This window comes from Rhinolophus hipposideros (genome assembly GCF_964194185.1).
Source record: "Rhinolophus hipposideros genome assembly, chromosome: 3".
NCBI classification, from domain to species: Eukaryota; Metazoa; Chordata; class Mammalia; order Chiroptera; family Rhinolophidae; genus Rhinolophus; species Rhinolophus hipposideros.
Window position 1 is genome coordinate 44,652,777 of NC_138049.1, and position 15,409 is coordinate 44,668,185.

The window sequence follows — 15,409 nt, forward strand, 5'->3', positions numbered from 1 at the left end:
GTTTTCCCCACAAAATATCGTTAGAGTAATATCTGCTTTCCTCTGAGAGTGTTTGATTTTAAGAGTTCTAATGAGGTGATTCTATAAGAACCACTGTCCATCCCTCCAAAACACACATACACACACACTTTTCAGGAGTCTCATAATACTGAATTACAATGAAGCTAAATCTAATTAAATTTTACCTTTACTGTCTTTGACAGATTATTGTCACAAGGCTGCATATAACACAGTCTTTTCTCTTTTCTCATTTGACAGTTGCTATTTTCATTGGTTACCCTATTAGATATTCCCATCCCACATGTTCTGGAGCAAGGGGTCCACTTTGTTGCTTGCACAAGACATTTTCTTTTCCAAATAAGTGGGAGATTCCTATAAGCTAAAATAAAGGGGGGAAAGGACATGTGTATACATATATATGTACTCATGTAGATAGATAATTTTTATCATTATTGTTATGAACTTTTTTATATATATATAATGTAACTCAGAATAAAATAAACTTATGGTTTAATTCAGCGTTCTCTCTCTCTTTTTCCCTCTCCCCAAATTACCTGTCAATCAAGTGTATAAATCCAATTTCTTAGGAGGAATAAAAATCTTTGAAAAATTGAGTAGATGTACCCATTTGCTTCTTTCTGCTTAGCCTATACTCTGAGTACTAAACTTAAGCTTTATGTTCTGATGGATATCTGTCTTTTCTCTGCTTCTTGCCTCATGCTTGATAGTATTTCCAACAGACATTGAAATAGACATTAGTAGAGTTAGGGAATTTAAGATGTCAATCAGGATGATGTGGTCTTAATGTTGAATCTCATGATATGTTAAAAATCTAAAATACAAAAGTTATATTTGAGAATTAGACTATCAAGGAGACCAGTAATTTTTCTTCAACTGTTTTAACCTAGTCTTTTAGAAAATTCCCTACACTGAACTAATCTCAATAATCATATACTAAATCATGGTAATGTGTAATCTATTGGATTCATTCAGCTTATCACATTCCCTGTGGTATCGGGCCCATGGTATTCCCTCCAGGGGCTAGTAGCCATTTCAAATCACTTATAGAAAGATGTGGCAAAAGAATGGATGGGTGGGTGAATGGGTGGATAGATGGAACCCCCTCCACTACCAGCTGCTTAGGAGAAACAAGGCAGGAGAAGGGACTGAATAATGAGAATATAAAGAAAATACAAAGCGGTATAATAATTCTTCCATCTCCTTGTAAATTCATTGGGAGCTTCTCGTTCTGCTCATGAATGAGTCAGGTCCTTGGTTCATTTTAAGCAAACTACATATTGGTTTACTGTCTCAAAGCACTTCCTTTAGTTTAATATGCATCCTACAATGGATACTTTGGGAATAAAGTAGTGATGTGAGTTTGCAGCTGAACATTTCAAAATTCTGGCTACATTACTTCAAAATATCAATTTAAAACTCAAAAGACCCCCCAAAATGCCTTCTTGATAGGAAATACCAGTCACTTTGAAGTATGTGCTATCTTTGAATACAATGATACTTTGATACTGCTTTCAGTGTTATTACAGTAAGATTTTGCAATTGCACATAGAACTGAGGGAGAGGGAGCAGAAACATGAAGATACCTGGAAGGTAGGCAACAATTTAAAGACCTCAATGCAGGAAGCAGATTAAAAGCCTGGCACCCATCTGCAATAAATAAAGGTAGGTTAGATTATCATATTACCAATAACCCCACTTAAAGTTAAGCCAAGAGCTGCAGCTCAGGAATTTGCTTAACGTTCATTAAAAAGCAAGAAAACTAGAAGAGATTTTTTAAAGTAAAAGTTTAGTGGTTGGTGAGCAGTGAGAAAAGCATGGGTGCATTATGTCATTGCATGCTTTATACTGACCAAGCAAAAGCTAGATTCCAACCATAAACCATCTGGAATTAACTAAATACATATTTGTCATTGTTCTTGATTTTGAAAGCCAAATTCCTGTTTAGGCTCATAAATACAGTTTCACAGTTGAGCAAAGGAGAGACATTAGACTGAACATACACTTCCTTTGAAACATACCTAGGCTTAACTCTCAATTACCAAAGAACACTTGGAGAGATTTTCTCATTTGTAGCAAAGCACTAACCACTAAGAAGGAGCACCTGACACCTCCAAGCAGGTTCCTAGAGCACCCATTGAAACTGCTCTGACTCCACAAATGAGACCGATTGGAACTTGATCCAAAGGGCTTCACTTGTGGCAAACTGCTTCTCTAAGGTAGTCTCTCTCACCAGGGAGGTTCACACATGGGTTATGAGAACTTACATTGAGTCAGATCCAATGCAGAAAACCAACTGTTCCTGTCCATGTTGAAAAAAGAACAATTTGGCTTATAATCTCAGAAGTTTTACCATTGGCAGTGTCATGCCATTAGCTGAATAACTATGTATGGTAAACGCAAATTCACTAGCACCTGTTACATTTTTTTCAAATTAACTGGCCTACTTGGAATCCCTGAGGATGTTCCTTTCACAGAGTTAGTTTTCAAATATCTAAAACTCATTTCTCTGATTACAGTTGCTTTTATTAAATATCCACATAATGTAAGTACACCTGGGAGTTTTTAGTCTCTATAAATATCCTGCATTTCCATGGACCTTTTATTCACTAAGCTCTAAGTTTCTTTTTTTTTCTTTTTTTTTTTACTAAGCTCTAACTTTCAAGAGAAAGGCCTTCTTGATTTCTGGATGAAAACACAGATGTGACCAATAGCCAGGCATCAGTTTTGCCCCTTTTGAGTCCTGCCTCGTCTGTGCGTCATTTGCTGACATTTGAAACTCCTGTCCCCAAAATACCCTGGCACTGAAATAAGATGCTAACTTAGAGCAGACCAGAATACAAGGTTTATGAATATACCAACTCTATATGGCCAAGTGCTCAAGAAGAGAAATAAAGAATCATTGCATATTCCGTACCTGGGTAACCTACTTTAGATTGCCTGTGTGTGTGTTTGTTGAGAGAGAGGGAGGTTGGTAATTAAAGGAAAATTGTATATCAGTAGTTTTGTATTTTTTGAAAAACATTTATAAATTCAAATCACGTCCTTTTATCATATAGGAAAGTCGCCTTTGAAAATGTTTGGAACTGGCTAGTTCACATCTGTTGGCCATAACATAACAATACAAAAAAAAGTTTCTCCCGGGTACCTGTGAACAACATTTGGTCCACTTTCCTGAGAAGAGGTTGAGGGAAAATAAGCAGAGGTAGAAAGATTTTAGAGTAGTTTTCCTGACCCAGTTGAGCTTTTAAACCCTAAAATATTTTACTGGAAACAATCTAAAACATGTTAAAGTTTCCTTTTCAGGAGACTGAGGCAGAGACTGAGTAAGGCAGCAGACTCAAACTAAATCTCACACTGACCACCAATCAGTAGGTACTTACTGAGTATCTAGAGTACATAAAAGGAACACGAAGTAAGCCACAAGTCATACATGAAAAGCAGTTCTACTTAGGAGCACCTGGCATTGTTTTGTAGGTTGTTGAAAGCTGCTGTTGTAACGGTCCCAGGCCACAGTTTGATTGATCAGACTTCTTTCCACCTTTAGCCCCAGAGCAGTGACTGTCAGTCAGCTTTGGTATGAACACAGGTGTGCACCCAATGGCCCCACTCACACAGAGGCAGCTAAACAGGGGGTGGGGCTGAAACACTTGGCCATTATGATAATGTACCCTGTTGAATTCGCATCCCACAGCTACAAGGTCTGAAAAGAGAAAAGAGCAAAATCACCAAAGAAACCATAACTGATCATCTAGACCTCCACTAATAGTCATAGAGGAAATAGCGATCTCCTTGATAAAGTTCTCAGTTCTTAGACCTCACCTGAAACTGTCCTCACAAAACATCTGTAAAAGGTGAACAATGAGACATTTTCATTATATTGTAGGCTCTCGGGCCCCAATGGCCACTTCCAGAATTAAGACCCAAGGGAAGGGCCTGTTGTGGAGGAAAGTTAATAGAAACCCACTATGAGTACAGCAGTGAGATAATGATTGTAAGTCTGAGAGATGGGTTGGTGGCTGCTGAGACTGAGGTTTCCCCAGATGTCCAACAATAGGCTAGGATATATTCTTCAGAAGTTAGGATATGTGAATGGCTGAAAAAGTTATAATTTGTTTAACTACAGTACTGCATGGTAACTGGTTTAAAAAACAAAAAAACAGAATTAGAGGAAACTTTCACTTGCTCTGAGGGGGATTCTTGACCTGGATTAGCAGTTCTCAAAGTCTGGCCCACAAATCCCTTGACCATGAGAGGCCTTTTCAGAGAATCTGCAAGGTCAAAACTCTTTTTTGGAGTGACTAACTTTTTTCACTGTGTCGATATTTGTACTGATATGCGAAAGTAATGGTGGCTAAAACTGCTGTTGTCACATTATCGTGAATCAAACTGTACAGGTTAAGCACTGTATTTTTCCCTGCCATGCATTTGTACATAAATGTACTTTCTAAAAAAAAAGAAAGAAAAAGGAAAGAAAACTAGTTTTACTTAAGAATGTCCTTGACGACAGAGTAAAAATTACTAATTTTATTAAATCTTCACCATCAAATACATGTCTTTTTAATATTCTTTGTGACAAAATAGGAAGTATACATAGAGCTTCTCTGTAGGTGTTGTACCAAACAAAGTACAGTAGTTACCATGAGGAAAAGCACCTATGCAATTGTTTGAGTTGTGGGCCAGACTAACCAGTTTTTTAGTGGGAATTTTACCTGAAGAAACTACTGACAGATAAACCATGGTTGTTCAGACTTGGGTATTTGGCAGACATTTGTTTGAAAATCAACAAAGTGAGCCTGTCACTTCAAGGAAAACAACTGATGGTATTTATTACCCATGACAGAGTTCAAACTTTCAAGCAAAAATTAGAATTTTGAAAAACTTGTATCCACCTCTGAGATCCTTACAGCTACCCAATATGTAGACTTTCCTGATGAAATTCGTATTAATTAATGTGATTTTCTAAAAATTGTATCATTAAATGTTATCAACATTTGGAACTACATAACCCATTTTTCCAAACTGATATTTTCCAAGTAACCAATGCATAGTAGTACAAAAATATGCATGAGTAAAAGACTCATTCCAGTGGGTCTTGGATAGACCAATGCATTTTAATGTCACAGAATTTGACATTGATGTGGTTCATTGATATGGTTTTAGATTCCATGATGTAGCTAATTTTTAAGAAACTACCACGTTTCAAGTTTTAATATAACATCAAAAAAGTATATTCACTATTATCTGAAAAGTCTGTGAAAATGTTCCTTCCTTTTCCAACAATATATCTGTGTGAGGCTGAATTCCCTCCATATATTTCAACCAAAACAACGTAACAACAGACTGAAAGCAGAAGCAGATGTGAAAATGTAGCTACCTTTGTTAAGGTAGACATTAGACTTGCAAGACCATAAAACAATCCCACTCTTCTCACTAAATTTTTCTTTGTTTTGGAAAATGAAATCTATTTCATAAATAATATATTATTCCTATTAATTTGCAATGGGATTGTTATTTTTGAATGAATTAACAAATATTTTTAAATGTCTAGCCCATTAACTACCTATAGAGAGAGATTACTCACATAAACAAAAGCTCTTTGTATCCTTTTTTCTAAAGGAAGAGAAATACTCATTATTAGCTGGGCAGTTTAGTCTCTCTTTAGAAAAGCCCAAGTGGGAAGGCGAAGTACTCCCAGAAGTTTGGTTGTGAGCATGAAATGAGAGCACATCTTTTGGGTCCTGCTAATTTCTTAGACTAAAGTCCTGAGACCAAAACGTTGAAAAACCATTTATTGGTAGCATTGATCAAATTTTTTGTAAAGGGCTATATAGTAAATATCTTAGCCTTTATAGACTATTCAGTCTCAGTCTCCACAGCTACATTCTGGAATTGTAAAGCAGCCATAAACTATACATGACTGTATTGGTATGGCTGTGTTCCAATAAAACATCATTTATAAATTCAGGCTACAGGGCATGATTTGGCCCCGGAGCCATAGTTTGCGACCCAGTTATAGGTCATCCCTACCTCCAGCCTCATGGAGATGTTCTGTTAAAATACTCATCACAGTATGTGAAATTACTTGTGGAAAGGTCTGTCTGACCCAATAAACTTTGGCTCTGAGGGCAGGGCCTTATCTTTTTCCCCTCTGTTGTATCCCCAGCTGCTGGTCACTACATATTTGGTAGGTTAATGAAATAACTTGCCTAGCTCTGTTTGGGAGAAAGGGGTCTCCTGAATGCTAGTCTGAGAGGTCATGTTTTTTCCTTGTTGAGTTTCCATGAATAATAACATTTTTGAGAGTCTACTGCATACCAGATATTGCTCTAGGGGTTTTGGGTTTTCATTTGATCCTACTAGCAACTCTGTAAGATAGGAAGTACATATGATGTAACTGAGGCATAGAGAGGTTAAACACCGTGATCATGGTCACTCAGCAGACAGAGCCCAGAATTTGAACACAGAGCCTATATTCTTAATCAGTATAATATAATGCTGACAGGGGCATCAGGCTGTCTATCAAACTTCAATGACTCCATCCGTGCAGACTGACTCCAAGAATTTGCTCTCATTTCACGGTCACAACCAAACTTCTGGGAGTACTTGTCTTTCCCACCGGAACTTTTCTACAGAGAGACTAAACTGCCCAGCTATTAATGAGTATTTCTCTTCCCTTAGGAATTTTACTTTTTAATCCTAAGTAGGTCGGCATTCTGAATTATTGTCAAGGCTTTAGATGGTCTCAAGGTTTAGATGGTCTCAATCAGACTCTAGCGCTAAGACCCATAAAGCTAAGGGACAGGTCCCCTACCTTCTTTTTCACAAATCTGCTTCAGTAAAAAGTGCAGTTACTTGATGGTTAGATGGGACGGCTGAGCTTGAAGCAGTGCGTCCGAGTACTAGATATACATCCTTACATTTTAAGCAAGATTATTTTTTTAGTTACACAAAAGGCTGAATTCAAATTGATTTTGACCGTATTAACAAAAGCTGTCATTTTGGCTACAATTTTGAGAAGTCAGACAATTTACAATTTTTTTCCTATTGTCAGTCGTTAAAAGCAATTACCTGAGAACAACTGCAAGATCAGTTCAATGCTCCAAAAATAACACGTTTCTGAACATGTGTAAACATCTGCTAATTTCACATGGTCTAATATGACAAAGCCAGTCCCACCGGTGCGTGAACGATAAACTCACCTCATATTTAGCATAACTAAGCTGATTATTCCAAATTAACAGGTACAGAAAAAAGTCCTGTCTAGACTTAACCTTTTCTAGCGGGTCCAGAAGAAGACACTTACATGCACACACTCCAGTCTCGTACCTAGGCCTGTCTGCTGAGTAGTCACAATACAGTCCTTTGTGTGGGTCGCAGAGGTCAGCTTCATTGCAGATGTCCCCTGGTTGCTTGGCACAGATTTTGCAGCATCCACAGCCATCCCTCACCAAGCTCACTCCAGGAGGGCACCTGGGTTTCTGAGGGCATTTACAGGGCCAGTGGCAAAACTGCTTCCGATGATGTACTTCTGATACTTCTCCAGGCCTTCCTTCCGGTGTGGTGTGTAATGGCCCAGCACCCTGTGCCCTGCGGCAGAACTTTATTTGATAATAAAGGTGATGTTAGAAAGGATTCCTCAAACGAATTTCAGAGGTTTTATAGAAATGTAAAATTTCCCCCAAATTGGTAGAATACAGTGTAGTGAGTTATAATAATCATATCTATCAGTATTTGACACTTAAACTTTTCTTCATGTAGTTCCCAACACATCACTCTTTCTCACTCCTCCTTTCTCACTGATTGCTCCTTCTCGGTCTCCTTTGCCCGTTTCTTCCCATTATCTTCATTTCTAAACATTGGAGACCCAGTGGTTAAGACCTCTCAAATATCTTCCCTCACTATATCTCATATCGCCCACCCAGACCTCTCTTCTGAACTGAAACTCAAACTGCCTACAAACGGATCTCCACTTAGATATTTGATAGGCATAGCAAACTGAACATGACCAAAAACAAACTCCCAATTTCTCACTCCAATCTACTCTTCCATGCACATCCCTATTTGAGCAGGTACCAATTTCATTCTTCCAAAACACTCTGAATTCAGGTCATTCTTGACTCTTCTCTCACATTCTACATCCAATCCTATCAGTAAATCCTGTTGGTTGTATCTTCAAAATGGGTACTCCAATTGTTTCTCAATAACCCTCCTGCTACCACAGTGAGCCAGCCACCATTATTTTTCATTTCGATGATTGTAATGGTCTCCTAAAGGTTTTCCTTGCTTCCCCTTTGTCCGCTATATGCCCCTCCCAGCAGAATGGTTCTTTAAAAAGTAAATAAATAAGTGGGATTACATTAAACTAAAAAGTGTCTACATAGCAAAGGAAATAATCAACAAAATGAAAGGACAAACTACATACTGGGAGAAAATCTTTGCAAACAATATAGCTAACGAAGGGTTAATATTCAAAATATATCAGGAACTCATACAACTCAACGGCAAAAAATAAATAAATAAACACGTTTTTTTTTTTTTTTATTCAGGCAAAGGACCTGAATAGATATTTCTACAAAGAAGACATGTAAATGACCAACAGGTATATGAAATGGAGCTCAACATCACTAATCATCAGAGAAATGCAAATCAAAACCACAATGAGCTATTGTCTCACACTTACACGTGCAATCTAAAATAGACTCAAGCAGAGTAGAATGGTGGTTGCTAGCACCTGGGTGTTGGGGGTGGGAAATGGGGAGGTGATGGTCAAAGGCTACAAAGTTTCAGTTCTGCAAGATTAATAAGCTCTGGAGATTTACTAAACAGCATAGTGACTATAGCTAACAATACTATAATGTATACTTAAAGTTTTCTAAGAGAGTAGATCTTATGTTAAATGTTCTTACCACACACACAAATAAAACTAATGATAATAGGGACAGGAGGAGACTTTGGGAGGTGATGGATATGTTTATGGCCTTGATGGTGGTGATGATTTATGAGTATATACTTACCCCCGAAATCATCAAATTGTATACATTAAATATGTACATCTTTTTACATGTCAATCATACCTCAATTCATATCACTCCTTGCTCATAAGGGGTGGCTTCCCATGTCAATGTAAAATCCAAACTACCCCTGAAGGCCCGGTGGCATCTGGTCCCTACTCCCTGTCTTACTTTGCCCACCGCCACTCAGCCCCTTGCTTGCTTACTCCATCCACAATGGCCTCCTCGTTCTTCGAATATTCCAAGTATGCCCTTTCCCCAGGTATCTTCACGACTCACTCTTTCCCTTTGTTTAGGTCTGTGTGCAAACTCATCAGTGAGGCGCTCCTTGACCACCCTTTATAAAACAGTACCTTACCCCAGCCCTTTCTCCATAGACCATCTTACCACCTACTTTATTACCTATATATTTTACTTGTTTATTTTCTGAGTCACATAGCTAGAATGTGAGCTTCTTGAGGCAAGCTCTTTACCTAATGTCGGTCTCATTTTCTGTAATAAATATTTATTGAATCAAAGAACATGGTCCTGCCTATGTGCCAAGTACCTCATATGTTCATACCATTTAACCTTCACAACAACAGTATGGAGTAGTTATTAGCCCCATGTGATAAGCACAATCAGCATCCCCTCAAAGATGGTTATGTCCTAATCCAAGAGGAGAGGATTAGGGAAGAGTCAAATGCCTTAGAGAGATGGAGTAACGAGAAGACAGAGACTCCATGAACATGGGGCTAGCCGAGAGGCCGCTGAACCCGGCAAGGAGTCCCTGTAACCACTGCTGAAACTGTACAGAACTGAGAAGTAGACATTCATTATTTCTACTCTCTTCTCCACTTTTGTATTTCCTTTGCCCTTGTTCTTTGCTTTTATGATACCAGGCCCTCCCAGTTCTACCTTTGCCTCTCTATATACGTCCTCAATCTCCTTTGCAGGCTCCTGCTACCCTAAATTTGACTTTGATTGAGGCTTATTGGAATTTCATGACTTTAATGTATTGCTTTTTCTCATTCTGCACATTGTCTCTTGGCAATCTTATGCAGCCCCTTGCCTTCAATTTCCACCCTACGCAAGCTTCAGAACCAAATCTCCATCCACGATGTCTCCACTGAGCTCTAGACCCATACCGTTGGTTGCCTACTGGACATCTGTCCACAAGCATATCCTGCAGAAAAGCTCATGTCCAAACCTCACCATCCCCTCCCCCACCCCAGACAGCTTCTCCCAAGTTTGGACTCAGGAATCTAGAAGTCATCCAGGTCACTTCCCTCTCCCTCACCTCCCATAGCCATTCAATGACTAATCCTGCTTATTGTGCTCATCTCCCTAGAACCAGCCACTCTTGCCCCATTTCCACTGCTAATAAGTACGATGCAGTAAGTTCCTAACTGGTCTGCCTCCCTCAAGAATGATTTCTCAAATGAATTTACCACGTTGTTGCTGGAGGGAGCGCTTTAAAAAACACAATCCGATTTTACTACTCGTCTCCTTACAGCCCCTCAGTGGTTACCTACTGTCTACAGTATACATTCCAAACTTCTGAGCATGATACCCACAGTCCTGCCTGCGCTGGTTCCTGCCTTCCTCTCTAGCCTTCGCTCTCTCTGCGCTCTCCTATGCCTTGCCGTTTACTAGAATCAGGTCGGTTTTCTCCTCCATGCTTCATGTTGCTGCCTCTAATGAAACACCCATTCCCAAAACCGTCCACCTGGGATACCTCTTTATCTTTCCAGCCTTGAAGCATTTCTATATTATCTCCGAGATCACATGGTAACACAGTTGAAAACCAAGGATAAAGAGAAAATCTTGAAGGTAGCCTGAGAAAAGGAAAGGGTTATGTACAAGAGAATAACAATAAAAATGAGATCTGACTTCTCCTCAAAAGCAGGAAACCAAGATGTCTTCCAGTGGGAGAAATAAACGGCAATACATCCAGACAATGGAATCTTATTCAGTGCTAAAAAAAATACCCTGAGCTATCAAGCCATGAAAAAAATGCAGATTACTAAGTGAAAGAGGCCAATCGGAAAATTCTACATATTGTAGGATTCCAAATATATGGAAATATTCCCCATATTGCAGGATTCCCAATATGCTGGAAAAGGCAAAACTATGGAGACAGTAAAAAGATCAGTGGTTTCCAGAGATTGCGGGAAGAGGTAAGTAGGCAGACCACACAGCCTGCTTAAGGCAGTAAAAATACTCTGTATAATAAACTCGAACGGTGGATAAATGTCATTATACGCTCGTCCAAACTCATAGAATGTACAACACTGAGAATGAACCCTGCTATATACTATGAACTCTGGGTGATGGTGACGTGCCCATGTGCAGGCCTTAATTGTAACAAATGCACCACTCTGGTGGGGGATGTTCATAATGGGGGAGGCTGTGCGTGTGTGGGGCTGGGGGCATATGGGAAATCTCTGTACCTTCCTCTCAAATATGCTGTGACTTGAAACTTCTTTAAAAATACTGTCTTCAAAAGGAGAAGGAGGAGATGGAGAACAAGACACCCAGAGACAATGCTGAAAGGAAAAGAAAACAAAAAACAAAACAAAACAAAAAACTGTCATTCTACCTCCAATAAAACTCTTTCAAAAATGAAAGTGAAATTAAAGACATTTCCAGATAAACGAAAACCGAGAGAAATTGTTGCTAGCACACCTGCCTCACAAGAAATACTAAAAGAAGATCTTCAGTCTGAAAGGAAAGTACAATAGATAGTAATACAGGAAAAACCGAAGAGTCCTAGAAATAGCAAATATGTTAGTGAATACAAAGAATTGTATATATTTTTTCTTCAGGTATTTTGATTGTTTTCAAAATCAAAATTTCAAACCAACAAAGGAGTCATCAGAATAACACAATAGAAAATGAGGGTTTTGACGACAAAGCTGAGCTTTAGTATAGTTCTGTGACCTTAAATAACTTTTTGCTACCATTTATTTGATCTTTGAGTCTCAGTCCTGCTCTGTACATGGGGTTAATAATAACTACCATACAAGGTTATTTTAATGACTAAAGTGGCTAGCACAGTGCTTGGCACATAGCAGACGTTCAATAAATGGTAGGTATTATCAGAGCCTTCAAAAATTTATAATGGCAAAATAATACTTTCTTGTTGCTCTATCTGTAACACCTGTTTGTGTTTTTTGTTTTTGTTTTTTGACACATCTCTCTATGTTGGAATATTTGTTGTTTAGGAATATGTTGTAGCCTTCAGTCCACAGTAATGGTCATCTTTTTCTCACAGTTAAAAACAGTAGAATGGGAGATGGGGAAATGTGCCCCCACACACACACACATACACACAACAGTGAGAATAAACTATACCACTGAGATTCTTGTTATGATGTTTTTAAGATCATAAATCTCTATCTATATAACAATTTCAACCCTTTGTTTTCTAAGATACATCCACTACTTGCCACCCCAATCGGCTGTTAACTCACAGACACCTCTGTGTTTTCTAAACCACCAGAAGGTTTCAAAAGCCCTGTCCTCTGTGCAAGCTATAAACCTCCACCATGTAAATAAATCCACAAATAAATCACCCTGTTTTAATCTTATTTAAAAATACTAAGGCAATGAATTACTCATATTAAATTAAACTTCCTTTTTTGTTTGTTTGTTGCTTGAAATATTTCAGAATTTCCATGGACTGATACCTTTCATGAAAACTGAGACACACATGAGTTGAGAAAAAGACAAAGTCATAGATGTTTTCCAAATATAAATGTTCTGAAGTGCTCCTTTCAAACAAGAACAGGCTTAACTGAAGAAAGTGGTCACATTTTTTCCCAGTGTCTCTTTGCACATTTTGCATACGACTCTGCAAAGTTGAGTCCCAGCCTGAAGCCCACACAAGGAGGCACCATTCATCCCACCCCACCAGGCCGGGCTGCCACTTCCCAAGTACGCGCTGTGTGTTATAACTCCAATAAAGAAAATATGTATGTATTATTAAAGTTTGGGAGCTGTTCAAACATATCGAAAGTCAGATTCAGTGCCATTCCCTGAGAGGCAGAAATGTTTTCCACTTCTTTCCTGAAGCTAATAAACTGAAACGGAACGTTATTTGCAGAGGAAAATGGCTCCCTATTTTTCATGAAGTAGTTCCACAAGGAATTTACCCTCCTCTTCCCCCATCTTCTTCTTTTCCTACCTTCAACCTGAAGAAATAAGAACTGCTGTGGTCTCCGGAAGGGAAGGAGTGAGGAGAGAAAACGTACCTGTGACAGGGCAGTGAGGAGAAGAGACGTGAGGAGGAGCGCCTGCATGTTCCCAGCACCGTGTGGCACAACCAGAGATAGGAGGCCAGTGTGCTCGGCCGCCACACAAAGCCCCCCTCTGTCTCCTCAGCAGAAGAACTCACCACACACTTCCACGTCCCACGCTACTGACTTTATGCTTCTACACACAGACTCTGCTTTCGCTTTCACAGATCTGTTTTAATACCCTGTTTCCTTTCATGGGCTCTTCTCATGTTTACCTTTGCGGTTCTGTGGAGTGTGTCATGAGGGTGTGAGCACTTCCCTCCGGGGACTAAGAAGGGTAGATCAAGTGGTGACTTCTCTTTGAGTAACTGTTCTACCTCTTCCGAAAGATCAGAGCTTGGCCTAGGGCTCAATGGTGAGGTTAGAGGAATCCACCTTCCCTACCTTCAGCCTGGGTTCTGGGTTTGCCTGGCCCAGGCCCTCCCTGTGCTGCTTTATTTTTCCACCTGGCTCTCAAGTACAGAGTGCTGGCCTGGTCTCTGCCCACAGCACCCCACCCACAGCCTGTCCCGGTTCTCCCTTCACTTCAACACAGGTTTCCAAAGGCCTTCTCTGACTCCCCCTGCTTCGGATTCTCTCCCTGACGCTACCACAGTACCCTGTACGTACCTGTATTCTAGTACATTTCTCACACCAGGCAGATTACGACTGGGAAAAATCAGATGGAACAGGAACATGGTGGGGGTGGGGGCAGACATGCCTACAATCCCTGCCCTGGGAGAAGCTCCTTTCTGTGGCCACAGTCCCATGACAAGCAAAAGTAAAAGTTAACTCCCATCTTTTGGGGCTAAGATAAAACAATTATGCTGGTGGCAATCATTCATTTAACAAATTAAGATTTAAAAAAAAAAACTTATTACAGATTTGTACCCTGTCTCCTAATTCTCACATCTCTGACATGTGTGGCAACCCCATCTCCTCCTGTGTCCTTCTCTGTGTGACCTCTGCTTATCCTACTTTCTCAACGTGGTCTTTGTTCATGTGTCTTGTCATGCATCTGTGATGGGACTTTGTATTTTTGTGGATCTAGTGTCTGGTCCACCTTCCCACCCCCCTCCGAGGGCCTATTTTTATTCCCTTTGACCTGTTACCTAGCCTAACTTTTTCTGTTACCTTACCTCTCTTGGACACAGGGTTCACCTCTGTTTTTGTTCAAGGCAGTCACTGCGGTATAAAGACACAGTGAATAAAGCGCACTCAGGCCTGTGTTGAGGGTCTGGAGAAAGACTGGGCTCCCTGCCAACAACAGGGAATCTGGGGTCCTTGGAGAGCCAGGGACTCCACAAAACGTGCAACCAAATTCTATGCACTGACTAAGCAGTCAATTAAACCATAACTATACACACCAAACAACAAGGAATAATACCCAATGTAGTTCTGGTGTCAACTCCTTCTCTGCCTCCCTAAGAAATAGGACAAAACTCAAGAATGACCTAGTGAAGGAAAACATGTCTATTTTGGTCCAATCTGACAATTTGTTTTCTCTTTCTAGTTTAACACCGTGCAATCTTTAGGTTCCAGCCTTCGTGCAGATGTGTGCAGCATCACATTCGGAACAGGAGAGCTGGGGCAGTTGGGATAGAGGGGACAAATACAGCGTCTTGGGCTAAGGCCCTGCGGCTTTTGACAGACCAGCCAGGAAACAAGAAATGTTCCATCCTCATGGCCAATGTGGTGCTTGTTTCCTGGCTGGTCTTTCAAAAGCCGCAGGGCCTTAGCCCAAGACGCTGTATTTGTCCCCTCTATCCCAACTGCCCCAGCTCTCCTGTTCCGAATGTGATGCTGCACACATCTGGTAAGTGTTAGAGCTTAGGAGACACATGCTCCTCCATTCGCTCTCTGTGAAATGCTGGAGACAGCAGCCATTTTTCTGGAAAAGGCTCCTCTCCCTCTGCAATCTGCCTGCCATGCAGCCGGTGAAGGTGTCACACTCGCCATCCTTGCCGCGTAGTAGGAAAGAAACATCTTAGTTGAGAACCAACTAGCAAAACCTCGCCCAGTGTGCAGAACAGATGGGCCCTGGGTTACTCACTGTCCCACGTGTTTAGACATAGCCAGCCACGGTGTGCTCCTCTTCCACTCCTACTATGGATGGAC

At 40.2% G+C, this 15,409-nt stretch overlaps 1 protein-coding gene across 1 annotated transcript in view; it reads right to left on the reverse strand.

The window, feature by feature from the left end:
• Nucleotides 1–13,539, reverse strand: part of CCN6 (cellular communication network factor 6) — a 19,482-nt gene extending 5,943 nt beyond the window's left edge. The window contains exons 1-4 of the mRNA XM_081044885.1: nucleotides 13,268–13,539; nucleotides 7,325–7,619; nucleotides 3,479–3,721; nucleotides 186–379 (exon numbers count right to left, since the gene is read on the reverse strand). Of these exons, the coding sequence (XP_080901011.1) occupies nucleotides 186–379; nucleotides 3,479–3,721; nucleotides 7,325–7,619; nucleotides 13,268–13,315 (780 nt within the window). The 5' untranslated portion in view covers nucleotides 13,316–13,539. The remainder of the gene's footprint in view (nucleotides 1–185; nucleotides 380–3,478; nucleotides 3,722–7,324; nucleotides 7,620–13,267) is intronic.
• Between the last annotated feature and the right edge of the window lie 1,870 nt (nucleotides 13,540–15,409).